Raw genomic sequence first — 19,515 nt, forward strand, 5'->3', positions numbered from 1 at the left:
AAATTAGAATTTCAAAAAGAAACAATAACAACAACCAAATGCCCAATTCCAGAAATGAGTTACCTATTTTTGTAGTTGTTAGCCAGTGAAGTTCCATAGACCTGTAAATATTGCAGACTATACCCAATGCTATGGGTTAATCTCCAAAATTTGTCATATCATGGAAGGCACTAAACACTGGTATCATAAAACATACAGAACTCAATCTGGTAGTGACCTGGAAGTTTCATCTCAATGGCCTAGCTTTTATAACACTGAAGGGAACTATCCATGCTACCCAAAGATAAAATGATCACAGTTTTATCCAGGTGTGAACTCTGAAAGCTTCAATAATGACTAGCCTGAATAGACAAGTCCAGTGTTACAATATCTGGGAGGAACCAGATATTATCTGAAGGATTTAAGGCTCACATTTAAAGATGAAAATCATGACTGGCACTGATATTGGCTCTGTGAATCTGTAGTAAGATAAATAATAGAGAATGAGAATCTACTGTAATTATTCTATTAAATAGACAACAGTATTACACTGGTTCCTTACACTGTCTCATTATAGCTGTAGATTAGTGTGTATTTCAGTTCTCATCATAAAAGCTTGCATTTGTAGTAGATGGAGATTAACACAGAGACACAGAACTGGTCAAGGTGCATAAAATAAAAGCTTGAGAAATTCTCAGCCCTAAGTGGAATAGGCAGAAAAGTGTGTGGAAAAAGTATAAGAACAAGAGGCAACAGTGTCTTCTATTGAATACGTGAACTCACACCTGTTATAACTTTATGCACAAGATCTGTGCAAGATCAAGTCAGATAAAATCCTGACATGGAGAGGAAGTGAGCATAAAATCTCATCTCTACCTGAAGAACTGTTGACAATGAATAACTGCTAAATTAATGAAACTTATTTTGCACATAGTGTATTCCCTTGAACATAGACCATGTTTCTGCATAAGCCTACATATCTAGATTATATGAGAAGCAGAAATTGAAATCAATGGGCTAAAAGAAAAAGAGGATATGATGTTTGTATCTGGAAGAAGCTGGAGAAGGGAATTGGATATGATAAAAAACACACTATACGAAATCTCTAAGAACTAATAACATATTAATTACACTACAAATACTCATTGACTTATTGGTATGTGTGTCTGTGACGCTCAGTTTTAGAGTCATAGAGCCTATTAGAATCCTCAGTTGACTTCTGCTTGCAATGTTAATGACAGAGACAGATTAGGAGCATAGACAAATTAAAAACCAAACCTGTTTTTTTTTTTTTTCATTCTAAGAATGTAGGTAATTTTATGATAGTGCACTGTCTCTTTAAGATACCAAAATAAAAGAGGAGACGCTTGAGATTTTATTGTTTATTGTGGCTGATTTCAGGATAACAATGACTAACCAATGCACTCTTAAAAATTCTTGAACATTGCTGGGCGTTGCTGGGCTCACACCTTTAATCCAAGAACTCAGGAGGCAGAGGCAGGTGGATCTCTACGCATTCAGTGCTAGCCTGGGCTAAAGAGTGAGTTTCAGGACAGTTAAGGCTACATAGAGAAATCCTGTCTCAAAACAAAAACAACAAAAAGTTCTTAGTATTGAACATCTGGCTCTGGAGAGACATAATCAGGGTGACTTGGATCATCATAGCTAGTCCCAAAGACGTTAGGAATAAATAAAACAGATAATTCATTCTTTGAATTATGAGAAAAAGGAAAGGCTCTGCTAAGAGTTGATGTAAGACTTAAAACGTCAGTAAAAAGAAGCAGAAAGCTGAAGGTCAGATGGAAGAACTGTAGGTCTGAGGAATTGCCAGTGAAGCTGCCCTAAAATAAAAAAGCGTTTGGCACATCTAACAGGAGAATGAAAATTTTAAATAGAGTTTTTCTGTAAATAGAAAATCATGAGATCAAAATTCTCTTGCCAATGTGAAATCAACATGTAGAATAAATTGAATATGAGCAGAAAGCTATGATAATTTTGCTATAATTTTTCACTAATAGAGAATCCACCTACAGCTAAATAATTACAAGAACACTTACACACAAACGTATATAAACATAATGTACACAAATAAATACTTATATACTGTGTCACCATATTTTATTAAATAGGAATGTATAGAACGCAAAACAAAGAAGAATATTTCATTACATTACAGTGTCATTACAGAATTCTTATCTTTATTTATTCAATCTAGGTGACTTGTAGTTTGGGCATGAAATGTCTCCTACATGCTCATGTGTTTGAATACTTGGTCAGAGCAGGTAGAAACCAATTTGGAAGACTGTAGGAAATGCAGCCTTTTGGAAGAAATATATCACTAGGTGCAGCCCTTGAGCCTTCATAGCCTAGCCATATTTCCTATTATCTCTCTTTTTGACACTGAACACAATGGTACCTGCTGCCTCACATGGTGCCAAGCCTCCCTGCTATGGTGGACAGCATCCATTTTAAAACTGCATGTGACAATAATCCCTTCAGCTGTTTCTTGTCAGACAACATCCCATGACAACCATAAGAAACTTTACTAACACTCTGCTTATCCAGACTTTTGCATTTTCTTTCCACACTGGATCTGTTTGGGTAGGATTTATAAGTAATTTAAATAAAATTGTAGGAAAAAAAAGCAAGAAAGAAATAGGAAGAATTTACTATGCAGTTTTAGGCATCAACTTTCCCCTTTAAGACAAATTGATAATGATAGATCTGCTCTGATATTTTACCTAAAGTCAGTACAGTAGGAGAAAAAAAAAGAATACAAAATAATATTTTTAGAAATGAGTCATATTGAGTTTGCATCTAAACCTGAAAACTAAACAAGTCCCCCTGAGTGAAAGTAAATCCTGTGTGAAGCAAAGGGAGATTAGGGGGATTAATCTCCGCGTGTGGAGAGTCTGAAAATGGGATCCTTCTTGAATACTGGAGGTGTTATAGAGTGATCTAGCTTCTATGTGGCTGTTTTTAATTTAGAAGAACAAAAGTGTCTCTGGGGCAGAAAAGAATTCTTAACATGAAGATGTGTGATAATGTTTTAATATAAAACCTTTCCAGTTAATTGTCTTCAGCAGACGAGTATGATCTAAAGATGGTCTCATGAGGAATTAATTGCTATTGACATGTGCACTGTATTAATAATTATAATGTAGCTTTAGACAAGGGACTGTCATGTATATACACATTACAATTGCTTCTGGAGTGAAGCTCACATTTGTAAGGAATTAGGTGATGTCTGGAGCTATTGATGAAACAACTGAGCTGTTTCCTCAAAACATGAGCTATAAATAGAAAGAGCTTGTCAAAGCCAGAGCTTCATTATATTTCCTCATGGGAGAGAGTTAAAATGCTCAAATGTGTTGATGATGAGCTAAATTTTCTCTGTAAATAAAGCCTGGATATCTCAATTATTGATCAAATTATAGAATATTATTAAGTGTTCAATAGGAACCTTTGTTTTTTGTTTTTTTTTTTTTCTTTAAAGCTATATATTTACTTCCACAGAATTAAAATGTGCCTATGATGGAGCATCTTTTGGGTATATGCCCAGGAGTGGTATAGCTGCATCTCGAGGTAGAGTTGTTCCCAATTCTCTGAGAAAGTGCCACATGTAGAGTTGGTGAAGATTTTTTCACACTCTGTAGGATGCCCTTTTTGTCTGTTGATAATCTAGCAGCTTTATTCTAAATAGCGAGAAACTGTAGACAACCCAGATGTCCCTCAGCTGAAGAATGGAAAGAGAAAATGTGATACACTTACACAATGGAACACTACTCAGCTATTTTTTTCTTTTCTTTTTTTTTTTTATTATTAATTTATTCTTGTTACATCTCAATGTTTATCCCATCCCTTGTATCCTCCCATTCCTCCCCCCCCCATTTTCCCATTATTCCCCTCCCCTATGACTGTTCCTGAGGGGAATTACCTCCCCCTATATATTCTCATAGGGTATCAAGTCTCTTCTTGGCTACTTGCTGTCCCTCCTCTGAGTGCCACCAGGTCTCCCCCTCCAGGGGACATGGTCAAATGTGAGGCACCAGAGTACGTGAGAAAGTCATATCACACTCTCCACTCAACTGTGGAGAATATTCTGACCATTGGCTAGATCTGGGAAGGGGTTTAAAGTTTACCTCCTGTATTGTCCTTGGCTGGTGCCTTAGTTTGAGTGGGACCCCTGGGCCCAAATCTGCCTATCATATTGTTCTACTTGTAGATTTCTAGGACCCTCTGTATCCTTTTATTTTGCTATTCTCCCATGCATCTCTCATTTAGAGTCCCAATAGGATGCCTTCCCCTCTGTCCCAGTTTCCTGGTAAGTGAAGGCTTTCGTGGTACATGCCCCTTGGGCTAGTATGCAGATATAAGTGAGTATATGCCATTTGATTCTTTCTGCTTCTGGGTTAACTCACTCATTATGATCATTTCTAGCTCAATCTATTTATCCACAAATTTCGGGAATTCCTTGTTTTTAATAGCTGAGTAGTATTCCATAGTGTATATGTACCACAGTTTCTTTATCCACTCTTCTACTGAGGGACACGTAGGCTGTTTCCATGTTCTGGCTATTATGAATAAGGCTGCTATGAACATGGTTGAGCAAAGTTTCTTGTTGTGTGCTGGAACATCTTCTGGGTATATTCCAAGGAGTGGAATAGCTGGGTCTTGAGGAAGCCCTATTCCCAGTTTTCTGAGATAGCACCAGATAGATTTCCAAAGTGGCTGTACTAGTTTGCATTCCCACCAGCAATGAAGGAGTGTTCCTCTCTCCCCACATCCTCGCCAGCATGTGGTGTCGCTTGAGTTTTTGATCTTAGCCATTCTGATGGGTGTAAGATGGAATCTCAGAGTTGTTTTGATTTGCATTTCCCTGATGACTAAGGAGGTTGAGCATTTCTTTAAGTGTTTCTCACCATTTGATATTCCTCTGTTGAGAATTCTCTGTTTAGTTCCAAGCCCCATTTCTCAATTGAGTTATTCGGTTTGGGGGTGTTTAATTTCTTGAATTCTTTATATATTTTGGATATTAGACCTATTAAAAACAAAGAAATCATGCAATTTGCAGGCAAATGGATGGAATTAGAAAAGACTATCCTCAGTGGGGTAACCCCAGAACCAGAAAGACACACATCATATGTACTCACTTATAAGTGGATATTAGTCATATAGTACAAGGAGGGCCCAAGAGAGGATGCTTATATACCACTCAGAAGGGGATACAGAATACACAGCAGAAGTGGTTGAAGACAAAGGACAGGAGAGGAGAGGGAATGCAGAGGGAAATAAGGGTGGGAATCAGACGTGGGGAGTGAGGAAGTGGGAGGATAGAGGGTTTGCAGAGAGAACAGAAACCATGGGCTGAGGCACATCTGAGACAAGCTGGAGACCTACTAGAGGGTAGGCTCCTGGGAGCACATGGGGGTAACTGTAGTTGAGACCCCTAGTAGTTTGGGTTGTGGAGACTGAAGAGGCCATCCTCAAACTAAGCAGACTCCTAGAAAAGGGAGGGGAACACCAACCCACCCACAGAAACTTCAACCCAAAATATACTTTGTCTATAATGTGCAAGGGTAAATAAAGAGCAGAGATGGAGGGAATGCCTGACCCAACCTGAGACCCACCCAATGAGAGAGAGCCAGCCTTTGACTCTATTAATGACACTATGCTATGCTTGCAGATGGGAGCCTAGCATGGTCTTCTGAGAGCCTCCTTCCAACAGGGGATCCAAACATATGTGTAGACTCAAAGCCAAACATTGGGCAGAGTGTTGAGAGTCATGTCGAAAAATCAGCAGAAGGATAGAAGGATTTGGAGGTGACAGGAGCTCCACAGAAGATCAACAGAGTCTACTAACCTAGGCTCAGGGCGATTTACAAAGACTGAAGCACCAACCAAGGAGCATACATGGACTGGACCTATGTCTCCTACACATATATACCTGATGGGCATCTTGGTATTCATGTGGGTCCCCTAATAAGGGAAGCGGGAGCTGTCTTACATGAACTCTGTTGCCTGCTTTTCAATCACTTCCCCCTGGTGAGGCTGTCTTGCCAGGCCACTGTGATCAGTCAGGATGCAATTTGATATGCTGGTTTGGCCTAGTAGGGGGTGGGGCTTAACTTTTCTGAGGGGTATGCGAGGGGATTTAGGAGGAAGAGGAAAGAAGGGTGATACCTAGAGGAGAAGAAGGCGGGACTACCACTGGCATGTAAAATGAATATCTAAATAAACAAAAAGTGTTTAAATGTACCTATGAGTGACTAAAGACATGGCTCAGTACTTAAAAGCACCTGCTGATTTTGAAGAGGATTGAATTCGGTTCCTGACATCCATTTAGTAGCTCAAAGCCATCTGATTCCAGTTACAGGGCAAGTGATGTAATTGCCTGGCCTCTGCAGGAAGCAGCCACTCACATGGCTCATATACATGCATACAATTACACACACACAAATAAATAAATAATAGAAAATAGGTCCATAAACAATATCATTATAATAAAATAATCAGATATACTATATTGTTATTGAGATACGAAATGTATTTAAGATTCAGAATTATCTTATACTTCAGGATAATGAATCAAAGAGAGATAAAAGGAGAATTCAAAGGTTGTTTTATTTCTAGTTGTAATTTGTTGTACTGCTGAGTAATGAATGGATTCTAAGTTTAGACTTCTCTAAAAAGGAGATCATATTACTGGAAATTCAACAGCAAAGGCAAGAAATTTTATCTGAATCCACATAGAAGAAAACTGTTGGCAACTGTTCTTAGTACCCAGGCCAAAAGCTATTCTTAGTCAGATCCCACCATAGTCATAATCAGTACGCCTGTCATGAAGAGTTCTTAATGAAGCAAGAACCAAATGGTTATCCTCAGCTTGGAAATTTTGAGATTGTTTTTGCATATTTTATTTTAATGAGTGCTTCATTTTCAGAGCATAGAGTTTCTTTTCATTTAAAACAAATTTAAACTTGGTTTCTTCTAAAACTTAAGCAATTTTTAAAACATTTTGGGCCAAAATCAAATTTTAAAAAGGAGCATTTTCATGCTATGCTGGAAATAGACTAACAAGTGCTACTGCAGATTTAATGATTATGGTGTTTACAATAGTGGGCAGCAGAATCAAAATATTAATCAATTTTTAGCAAGAAGAAATTGGAGAATTCTGTGTTTCATTAGCTTTCCATAAAGCCCCAGCTCCTTTAAAGCTCAGATAGAAGCTGCCAATCTCAATGAAACATCTAGAAATGTGAATTGAAATAACGCCATTAAGTGAAGAAGCATCTTAGACAGAGGGAAGACTGTGAGCCAAGAGCGGCAGGTGAAAAACCGTAAGGCAGTTTTTAAAGAATTGGAGGGGCATGCTGGAGTTCCAGTATATAAGTTTGGAAATAGGCATAAAAGCCACAAGGTAGGGTTATGGTTGGTGGCTGAATAAGCCTATCCCTTTTTAAATGTAGGTAGCCAGCCTCTAGAGAGTGCCTCCAGGAGGAGTAATTGTATGAACATGGTATATTAATCTGCTAATAAGTGGATAAGCTAAATTTCAATAGGGAACCTCCTGAAAATAGGGGGTTCAGTTAGAGGCTTGTGGTAATGGCATGTAAAAAGAATGGGAAAAAGTGAGAATGCAAAATTGGGAAACCAATATAAAACATTGAGAAAATTACATATATGAAATTGTTTCAAAGGTAAATTCCTAAGAGAAGAACAATGGCTTTGGCAGAATGTAAGTTGTTTGTACTTCTTTGCACCCAGGTTCATAACTGTCTTCAATGCCTTGATGTAGATTTCCTGTCATGTAGGATGTATTAGTTTTAGTTACATGATTAACTTCCATACAATATATTTAAAATGTAGATTGTTTTCTCTTCTATATAAAGTCAGTTTCATGTTATCAAATTTAAATTTTATCAGCATCTATTTTTTACATTACTTAATGCATAATGATGTTCTTTGGCTTGTCTCCTCAATTATGCTGCTAGGTTCCTGAAGTTCTGAACCAAATCCATCCTTTTTATGTATCTATCATAGTAACACACATTAGAAACTCTATAATTATTTGATGAAAGTGAATAACATGGAAAGTTACACATAAGTCTACAAATAAATAGAAGTGAGTGTATAGATGTGATGAAAAGGTTGAGAACAGGCTGTTCTATTAACATCTTAGAAAACCAACATAAATGAGTGTGAAGAAAAGGATAGAAAGAAAATTGACTAAGCATAATCCTAAGCTACAGCGGATGCTGCATGCTGACACACCTCTCAGCAGGAAACTAATTACCTTCTGTTTCTTCACCATAAGTATGTCTGCTGTCAACAATGTCATCTCATTCGGACCCTCAGTTTCAAAATGTGCATACATGAACACACACCCGTGTAAATTACAGCTCAAGATCAAATACCACTATTTTATAAGATCTTCCTTTATCGTTCCCTGAGTACCCACAGTATTTTTTAATTATTATATAGCCTGAAGACTGCTTGAATAAAATCCATTTGAGGGCAATGCTTAGAAAAACTTTGCCTCAATCAACAATCTTACAATAAGGAAGAAAAGAGGAGAGAGGTGTTTTTTTTTTTTTCATAACCATGTTTGTAACTTCAAATGGAGCAATTGATATGCCTAAGGAGCTCATTCATGCATCAAATGGACAGTACCTGCACCCATTTATTATAAATATTGTGTTTTATACAGACAAGTGACAGAATCATCTGTGTCTTCATAGAAGGATACAGTATTCCCCAACATAGTCTCTCATAAAGTAGAAATATGAATTTGACCAGATAACAAACTAGAAAATGCATTTTATGAAAACACAGAAAGAAGGCTAAGAAAGATGGAATATCAGAGCACTAGAAAAATTTTCACAAAATCTCATATAATACAAAGTTTGCAAAGTGTGAATGTGTAGATTAAATATTTTAAAAAGAATTTAAAACATATAATAGCATGTGAGAAGTAGATACTAAGGTGTACCGATTTCAAACTACCAGAATTTAGAATTATGAGACAATTAGGGGGAAAAGGGCAATTCAAAGTTATTTTTTAAATGATACTGCTACATTTTAAAACATTATGATGCATGCTGTAATGATCAGAGATAGCATTACATGCTACTTAGGGTTTTCTTAAAACTGCCATAACAATATGGAGCAAGGAGAGTGTGGTGATATAAGGGAAACAAGAATAGTGTAGAAATTCATTATACAGATAGTTCACTGTGTTATGTCTGAATGTCTTATGCTTTCAATTACGGGATCCAGTTCTCTATCTCAGAGCTATCAAATTAGAATACTGGAGATTATTATTATTATTATTATTATTATTATTATTATTATTATTATTATTATTACTATTACTATTATTATTATTATTACTATTACTACTACTACTACTATTGCTACTATTACTCTACTATTACTATTATTATTAGATTCCGAGGTGTTTAAGGTACACATGAGGGCTAGACATTACAACTCTGTAGTATGCGCCCCACCACACCAATCTAACCTATGTCAGGTAAAAACAACAATTAAATATAAATATACATCCTGTGCATCAGGATAGAAGCTGTTTTATCCTAATGTTGTGTTTTCTCAAGGCCACATGTTCAGTATTCGCCCCATAAGTGACAGAAAAGAGTTCACCTCATTTGATTTGATTAAATGTTTTAGATACAGAGTATACAAAATCTCCCCACAGATTCCAACACATCAGCTCCATTTGACACCGTAACTGTTAGAAATACACATTTAGCCATGGAAACATTCTTTCTTGGTAAGAGCAAGATGGCAATCATTGTTCCTCAGTCATCAAGCTCTCTATAGTTCATCCAGCAAGGGAAGAAATATAACAGGAAATGAACAATGGCCAGAGAACAGAGAACAACATACGTGACCTTTAAAGGAAATGAGCTGAGAAGTATATACCTGCCTTCGTCTGTTGGCTTTAGATGATTGACTTTTTTAACTTTTTTTTTTTAAATGTCTCATTTATTGAGTAATAATTTTTATTCTGTTGAGTGCTCTGACCCAGAATTTCCAAATACATCTTGGACTATTTGAAGGGGTTAAAAACAAAACAAACACCTGAGTGATGACATTGACTCTGAAGCCCTGCCTTCTGTTTATGGGCTAGTCAGGGCCTATAGTTCTGCCATTAACTACTTAGGTTACTTTGAATATGACATTGCGTTCACTGGTCTCTGGATTCACACACACACACACACACACACACACACACACACACACACACACACAAACACGTGCACATTCACACACATAACATACATTTCATAAGTCACTACTGCTACGGAATCTCAACATTCACCTTCAACTTTATGGTGCTTTGAAGAAAGAAATGAGTTCACCTAACATTTGGAAAAAAAAAAACCTTTCACAGAAAATGGACATAAAATGATCTCGCCTCTGAGTATTAGACAATAATAAATAAGGCCAAATCTTTGCAGTTTTGCTCTGAACATATAAATCTAGGAGGAGGGAGGATTTCTCCCATTCTGGCTTACCTGCTTATGAGCATGGTCGTACGAATTGATATGATTGTCAAACTCCTGGTGTTTGCTATACTGCTTGTCACATAATTCACAGTAAAAGTTTGCTTTTGCATCTTCCAGAGCTTTTGCTGTGGACTTCTCCTTTTCGGCAAAATCCTTTAAAAAGGGCAAAAAATGTCAGTTATATTTTTGTCTGAGAGAAAGCAGATTTTCATATTGACCAAGCTAGTATTTAATTTTTACTGTGACTAGAGTAAAATGTTGAGCGTGGAGACCTTCTGAGGATCCAGGAAGTCAGTTCAGGGCAGCATCATTCCTAACCTACCAGTGAGCATAGATGTTCATCCAGAAGCAATCCTGTGGATACTGTTGCATCCCAGATCTTACTCATCTCTTCTCTAGCCATCCAGGCCAAGTTGGAATTCTGCCTATTATCAAAGTGTGCCAATCCTGGCAATTTCTGCTTTATCTTCATCATTCCTCTCTTTCTCTTGCATAGTTCTTCCATTTTTGCCCCTCATGCAATCCTACCTCCACCCAATCAGTTCACACTGAACACTCTACCAGGGATGCCCCTCCTCCCTCCATTGCCAAGGCATGATGCAGCTATAGTCTGAGAATTCATCTCAATGTCTACCAAGGCTTCAGTACCTGGTATATCCTTCAAATATACTAAATTTATGTGTTTCAAAACCATTGTCTTTGTAAGTTTTATCTCATTGTTTATATTTTCCTAATGTTGACATAATGTTCATATTCTTCATTTATATTATATTATAATTATATTATTTTATATTTCAATATCACAGATGTCACACAGTCACCAAATGAGTAGAGTGCAAAGAGATATAAACTAAACAATGTGTGCCTAGCTCCCCTGTTAATAAGCATCAGTGACCTACTAGTTACCTTTATATTTTCCCCTCTGTGTCATAATACTTCCTTTCTACTTCACCATGACCACATTTCTATTCTTCTCTGACTATCATCAAGCATGCCATATTTTTGCAAGTCTTTTGCTCCACTATATTAAAACATGATTTTATTATTTGTGTGTGTGCTTACATTGTTACACAGCACACTGGGTAGCCCAGAACAGGTGCATATCTACAGCTATCGGTAATTGCAACATATTCATACCACCTGACTTATTTATTTGCTAAAGATGCTCTCAAATTATCATTGATTATATGGAAATAAGGATGAAAACAATGATCATAATAATTTTATAGATATATCATCCAGTGTTGACAGACATCACATAGCAAATAAGGAGGAGGTAAAGAGACTTGAACTAAACAATCTATGCCTATCTCCCTTGTTAATAAATACCTAAAACATGATTCAGATTGAAGTGCATAAAATTAAATTGAATGACCACACACAATAAAAGGTGAGTATCCTTAACAAACAGCAAGGATAAGCAAAATACGTGGATTTCCTCTCTCAGAAAACCGAAGAAATGGATTACACTCTAAGTTAACGGGAGATAGAAAGCACACAATAGTGTATATCCAGTAAGGAAAACATTGGCTTTGGGGACAAAAGTCCAGTTGTTTAAAGAACCAGATTAATGGCCCATGGGTGCTGTCACTTCACCAGTGACACATAAGGGTGGTTCTGAAGTAGTGATAATCCTCTCGACTTTGTAGACTTAGCGTCAAGGAAAGTGGTTATTTTCATGCAGTCCGTACCATTGCTTCCCACCTCACTCTTTCTAAGGGTTACTTTAGGATAATCAGAGATTGTGACATTAGAACAAGAGTCTTATGTCTTTAACATGGGGGCATTTGGCAAAAATTCCTCAAGTTCATGAAACAGTGAAAGAAATAACAGAGTTTGTGCTTGAGTTTTGGTACATGTGTAGAGGTACATGTGTAGATTATGTAGAGGGCAGCAACAAGACTTTTCTAGTTAGTTTCTCTATTTTGTTCTTAATCTAGTTTTAAAATTCCTTTAACTATCATATAGCATGGATTTCAGTTCCAGATTTAAAAGTTTAAAACTTTCTTAAAATTTAAAATCATCACATTCTTTGTTTTATTTAGATATCAAGAAATGAATCATAAGCTCTTACCTTCTTTACCACTAAAGTCCTACTGATAATATTTGAGTCCTCTATCTCTATCCATTAAATATTCAGTAAGCATGAAGTACTTTGTATTTTCTTAAAATCAAATGATAAGGTAATTTTACTAATCCAACAGCCCTGATGACAAATTAGGAAGATATTTACTTTCTCAAGATATTACATAATTTTTATTTATATTTGAAAATATAGGATAAATATAAAAGAAGCAAAAATAATAACCTGTTCTCATTACCAGTAAATATTACCAGTAAAAATAAATATAGTAGTGAGACAAGATATAAATTTATCTTTGGTTTATAGTCACCCAGATTGTTCATATGTATGGTAGTGGAGAATAGTCTGGAATTTAACAGCATAGCACATCTAAGATACCAAAGATAGTTCCTTGTTTATCATTCTCAACGATTGTTAATTATCCACTGTGTGAACATGATAGTTTTCTTAACAAGTTATTTAAAAATATTCGTAATGTTGATGACAATTTTATGTTGTAATTTGAATAATAAGTCTGAATAATTAATTATTTTGTATAATTAACATTGTGGGTGTGAAGAAAGAATATATATATGCATATTTTCTCACACCAAGAATTTTATAGTCTATAAACTGGCAGGTATTCTGACAAAGTACTGTGTTTAATTAAAAGAGTGAATATTTGCTATCAAATTGTTGCAATTATCACAATGATTGCTGCCCACTAAAAGCACAGAGTGCTGCTTGTAAGCTGCCATTATGCAAACACTATATTCTTTTTATCTTGCTTAATCTTGGCTATAAATTATGCTTTATGGTTTTCCCATTAGGTCTGTGAAGGACGGGTACAAACACTGTGATTCAGGACATGGTGCATTGCCTGAAACTAGGCTAAGGTCAGCCTGACCTAAGAGCTATTAATGCCTGTGCTCATAGCCACTCTAAAAACTTGGTCATTAATAAGCCATAAGAAATGTCCAACATCTTGTTCAACTGTTATGTACATAGATTATACAATAAAATATAGGAAATACATTCTTTTTTTGTATATTGAATGATGAGAAGATGCAATTCATACTGAATAAAAGCCTGTGTTTGACATTCCATTATTATGCAAGAGATTCCTGTAAGAATTCTAACATTCTGTAACATATTCTATTGGTCCTCAAAAATCCTGCTGCCTCTGTTGCAAACAAGTAGATATTGCTGATTTATATATTTTTGGCCCAATTCTTCTTGTACCTTGTTATAAAACTGAACTAGGAAAACACGCTTTCAGTGATTATTTATTTCATTTTATTCATACAGAGAAAGTAATTTATTCTTTGAAGAATGAGAACCTTGAATGCCAGCCTGTGCCTTAAAATAGTTCAAGTACTGAAGAGTTCAATGTTCGCAGAATAAATTAAAGGGAGTAATAATAAGTACTTAGCAAGATTGATGTGAGGGAGTGTTATAACTTTTGTATTTAGTACAGTGCAACACTGATGCAGAATGGAGTCAGAAAGCACCACTCCAGAATATGACAAAACATGACCTAAGTACCCAAGGTCTAATGCATCTTTAGAGTGACAATAACTCTCAGCTTGTCATTTGAGAAATCACAGGCATAGTTGCTCCCAAATGCTACCCTTTAGAAGAGAAATGTATGTCCATGAGGGAAATACCATCTGTTTCTATGTTTCAGTGCCCACCAGAGCAGATGACTTTAAGTCACTATAGACTCTCTTAATGTGTGGTGAGGAGCATGCTTGTGTGTGGAGCACATGGATAGTCATATACATAGGCCCTTGGAGAGCTTTGGTTGTCTTCTTCTATCTCTCCCCATCTTGTTCCCTCTAGGCAAGGCCTCTCACTGATCTTATAGCTGGCTTGTATTCCATCTATGCACCAAAGTTGGCCAAGCTGGCCATCAAGTTCCACAGACTCTGTTGTCTCTGCCCATACAACATTGGTCTTGTATTGTGTTAGCACTGGTTATCCAAACTTAGGTCCTCATGCTTTCAAAGTTTAAGCTTTGTCTACTGCCATCTGCCCAGTCCATCCTTTCTGCAGACTGAGACTCTTAAAGGGAAGGAATTAATTCTTACCAAAAGTCTTTGTATTTCATGTGCTTTTTGCTACTTAGTCAGAACTTTTCTATGCACTATTTCCTTTATGTCAAAGATGGCGGCGTTCAAACTTAAAGGCTAAGGTGCCTTCTGGAGCTGCACTGCACAAACTCATCGTCTATGTTGTCTCTCTAAACTGTAGAGTGCATATGCCATCAAACTTCTTATTGTTTTTGTCTTGTTATTCTGTGTTTTACTATTCAAATGACAGTTAAGAGCAATTTCTTTTCTTCCTCTATGTTGATATGTATGTGTGCATATTTGTGTGTGTGTGCACGCATGTGTGAAGTGCCTGTCTGTATGTATATGTGTGTGTTGTGTTTGTATGTGCTTGAGCACAAGTATACTTGTGTGTATCTATATGCACTTTGTGCATAGGTGTGAGCATATACATGTGTTTTTGCATGTGTGTATGTGTGTATATGTCTATATGTGTGTGTGCCTGTGTTTATAAATGTACACATGTGGGCACAAATGTGCTCGAATATGTGTATTTGTGGTTTTATATGTATACACGTGTGTGCATTATTTAGGTGCATGTGTGAACATCTGTGTATATGCAAGTATGTGATGTAGTTCTGTCACTGAACATATGTTTTATTAAAACATTTAGAAATCTGAACAAGAAAATTTGTTCTTCTCACTACCAATTATTTGCCTGTTTTTTTTATTTTGCAACTTTGTTTTTTCCAATTTTTTATTACTTTTTACATATACATTTCTCTTATTACACATATATAAAATAAACTAGATTAGCAAGAATAACCACAGAACAATCAGGAATTATATTCATGTTATATTCAGAGGTTTTTTTTTTTTTTTGCTGTTTTTTTTTTAAATCTTGAAGATATATTTTCCTTATCTCAGAGAGTCTAAATTTCTGAATGTAAATCACTATCTATCATATCCAATCTCTATAAAGTTAAAACATCTATCTAGACCTAAAAACATCTTAACCCATAAACAACTAAACTTAATTGTGAAACTAAAATATTTGATCTTCAATCTCATCAGAGACTTGAGAAGATGTAAAATTAATTACCTGAGTAGACATGAAATGCTGATTAGCACCTTCCAAAATGAGAAAATGACAGAGATATTTTGCATCCTGAAGAGTCACCCAAAACTTTCTATAACATTGGAGCATTGTCTTTGGCCTTTTGGTCCAGTATATCTGACAGGCATTTTGTGAAACAGGGACTATTGAGGATATGCTTTCCCTGCCTTGGCAGAATTTGGCCGTCAACTCTGCCTGCATCCAAGATTGCCCTTTTTTAGGCAGAATTCTGTCTGTGGTTGCAATGAGGACATTTTGCCCAGTGACTTTTTTGCCACCTTTGAAGTCATCTCCATAAGGAAGTTCTGTGATGCTCATCTTCTTTGAGGTAGGCAGGGTGTTGCCAGGAATTAACCTGTCTTGTTGCCAAGGAATCATTAAAACAATTTTTTTTAACCAAAGACAGAAAATACATTTTTGCCTGCCATTAGAGCTTTCAGACTTCAGTGGGATTTTGCTTGTTTGTTCTGGTTATTATGTCATTGTTGACTAAAGGTCTCAGTTTATAGCCTTCACTGACATAGAACTCACTATGTAAAGCAGACTATCCAAAAGATTAGAATGATTTCTATATCTCTCTAGTGTGAGTACAGGCATTAAATATGCTCATTACAGCACCCAATTACTTTTTAAAACATGTATTTATTGTTTGTGTGTATGAATAAGTGTACATACATGTGGTTGTGTTGCTGTACATCCTCATGTGGAGATCAGAATAAAATCTATTTCCCTACCTAGTATATGTGTTTTAGGGGATTATGTACATTTTCAGGCTGGCTTGTTATCATCATTTCTCTGCCCTAACAGGTTGATTTTTGTTTTGTTTTGTTTTGTTTTGTGACTGTATGTCTGTCTATATTACTTGTACTGTTTAGCAATCACGCACATAATCAAGATAGCATTACATTAGCTTAATTACACTAACATTATTAGTATTGATTTCCTCAAAGTTGTAATAAGCTTCTTCCATAAAAGGAGTAGTCTTTGCATTTCCAGCCTCTAACACAGTGTTTTTTACATAAAGGAAACCCAATAAATAAATAAACGGACAATAAAGGTAAAGGATGCATTTCCCCTTTAATTTGGAGATGTCATAAGCTAAACTGTCAACATAAGCTTCCATGGAGATTGAACTGCTGACATAGTGAGAGTTGAACTAAGTCAGGGTGATTTTAAACAAGTTGAACTTTTAGAATTTTTCAAAATGAAGATTCTTAGGATTTAGGGAACCTATTAAAAATTCCCACAGTAATAGAATATTATAACCAGCACAGAGTAACACATACACATGTGGATTCCTGGCTTCCAATGCTCTTCTCTTCTCTACAATCAATGTTTATCTTTGCAGTTAATTGTGAGCAACGTTTAGACATTTTTTTTTTCAGATTTGAAATCAGATATGATCACTGTAACTCTCTGTCTTAGTCCAGGGAAGATATAATGTTAGCCAGTTTCTAGATTATCAAGTGATTCTTCTCTTTTTATTAATGATTTAATTTAATATGTTCACATTAAACAACAAATGCAATCACATTAAACATGTGAAATTGTCTCTGGGAAGCCTACATTGGCAGCAATTTAGTATCTATTCTAATTTGGAAAGAATGACAAATTTCTGAGTAGCTTCTGGTAAAGTACCAACATGTTTATTTAATCTGTGGTTTTTCATCTTCCTTATATAACTGCAAATTTTGGAAAAGCTTCTGTTTGTTTTGTTTTGTTTTGTTTTGTTTTTTTGAGACAGGGTTTCTCTGTGTAGCCTTGGCCATCCTGGACTCACTTTTTAGACCAGGCTGGCCTCGAACTCACAGCGATCCACCTGCCTCTGCCTCCCGAGTGCTGGGATTAAAGGCGTACGCCACCATGCCCGGCTCCTGGAGAAGCTTCTTAAACTGCTAAAAGTGAGCATTATTTAAAAAAATACATTCACTTCAATAATATTAAATGTTTACCAGAACTCAAGACCACCAACTTCACCTTTTCTAGACTATATTATATTCATAGACAGTTCTACCAGAAATAATTTTTTGAAAAAAAATGAGAAAATACCAGGTGCATAGTAATATGATCATAAAAGCATCTATTGGTTCATTGCTAAATTAATATTGTATGTCTAGTTATAAAAAAAAGGGATAATATAGTTTTCAATTTTTTTTGTATTATAAATTTTTAGTTTTAGAGAGTATGCTAAAATTATATAATTCACCCCTTCTTCAATCCTCACTCTAGCTCTTTATGTATACCTCTTCTTTGACATATTCTAATTCATGACCTCTTTACCTTTAATATATATATTTAATTTAATTAATAATTAAATATATAATACTTATATATACCTAAATATATACATATCACACATATGTATAGATCAGCACATATAGGAAAATGTTTTAAGCTACATTTGCAGATGAATACACAAACTTACATGTTTTAGTTACTTTTAAGTAGTTAATGATGTAGTTCTGATTTTTTACCCTCTTCTTATGTTTTTATCTTTCTATGTTTCTTATTGTTTGTAAACAGATATAATATTGCACAAATTTTGAAGTTGTAGATTGTTATGCAGAACAACCAATCTACAAAAGAGTAAAAACACATGTAAACAACTTATTTTTGCAATATATAGCACTAGCTATCCAACACTAATGTCCTATCAGTTTCTAATTGAAAACACCCAAACTAGTATCAGTGAAGTCAGACAATATGCCTGGGAATAAAAGACAAAGGACATAGGTGGTAAATGTTTATCAAGAATGCACACCTGAAATGTGTAATAAATAAATGAATGGATGTATTTTATTTCTGTCTATGTGTTTTGTTACAAGTTGGAATAAAGGGAATTTTTTTTTTGAAATTTGAATTACGTACAATGAGGCCAAAATTATATAATTTTACAGCATAAAGTATAATCTTCAGTGTAAAAGATCAAGTATCCTAATAGTAATTTTATTAGTTACTTTATGTTGCTGTGATAGAAGACTTCATGGCTCAAAGTGTGTCATGAAGAAAAGTTTATTTTAACTTATAATCCAAGAGTGAGTGGCAGAGAGACTTTAAATCGTCAAAGCCTACCCCTAGTGATGTACTTTCTTAAGCAAGTTTATGTCTCCTAAAAGTACCATAATCTCCACAAACAGTGCCACTGGGGACCAAAATTTTTTAAATATGTGACCCTATTGGATACATTTCTCATTTCAAGCACCACAATAATGCATTAGTCTGGATTTGTCAATTAATAGCACCACCCACAGCATTGCACAGAATAGGTAAGAGCAGGTGAGTCTTACAGGAATTCAGAGAAATACTCTGAATATATATTCTTGTAGTTAGAAAAATGTCTAAGTAAATCACATTTTATTTGTTCTTTCTTCAGTAAAGTTAAGGAAAAACAAGTTCTATGTACAAATAATTTGACCCATGTCAGGTAATGACTACAGCACAGCTGTAGGAATGAGGAATGAAAAATCTGAGCTTCCCTTGTGGAAAGATTGTCATACTCTCAGTCCCCTTCTGTCATTTCCCATATGACAACGAACAACCCTTGGCAATTCTGAGGAAAATCAGGAACTATTGACAGACCGTGTTTACAAACATTAAAGCCCCATGAGACTCAAGAGAAAATTTCTCTATTTAAAGCTATGATTTTTGGAACTGTCTATTGTGTGGTTGTATAAAATATGACAAGGAAATGATTTTTCTTGCTTCAGACTCCCTACAATACTGCACCACTTTTAGAGGTAGTAATTACCGCCCTATCAATTCAAAAGCACAGAT

At 35.6% G+C, this 19,515-nt stretch overlaps 1 protein-coding gene across 1 annotated transcript in view; it reads right to left on the reverse strand.

Annotated features, from left to right (window-relative positions):
* Znf804b (zinc finger protein 804B) overlaps positions 1–19,515 on the reverse strand; it is a 488,372-nt gene that overhangs the window by 76,750 nt on the left and 392,107 nt on the right. Inside the window, exon 2 of the mRNA XM_051152011.1 lies at positions 10,521–10,664. Within this exon, the coding sequence (XP_051007968.1) occupies positions 10,521–10,664 (144 nt within the window). The remainder of the gene's footprint in view (positions 1–10,520; positions 10,665–19,515) is intronic.

Source organism: Acomys russatus, chromosome 10, assembly GCF_903995435.1.
Source record: "Acomys russatus chromosome 10, mAcoRus1.1, whole genome shotgun sequence".
In the NCBI taxonomy this organism is placed as follows: domain Eukaryota; kingdom Metazoa; phylum Chordata; class Mammalia; order Rodentia; family Muridae; genus Acomys; species Acomys russatus.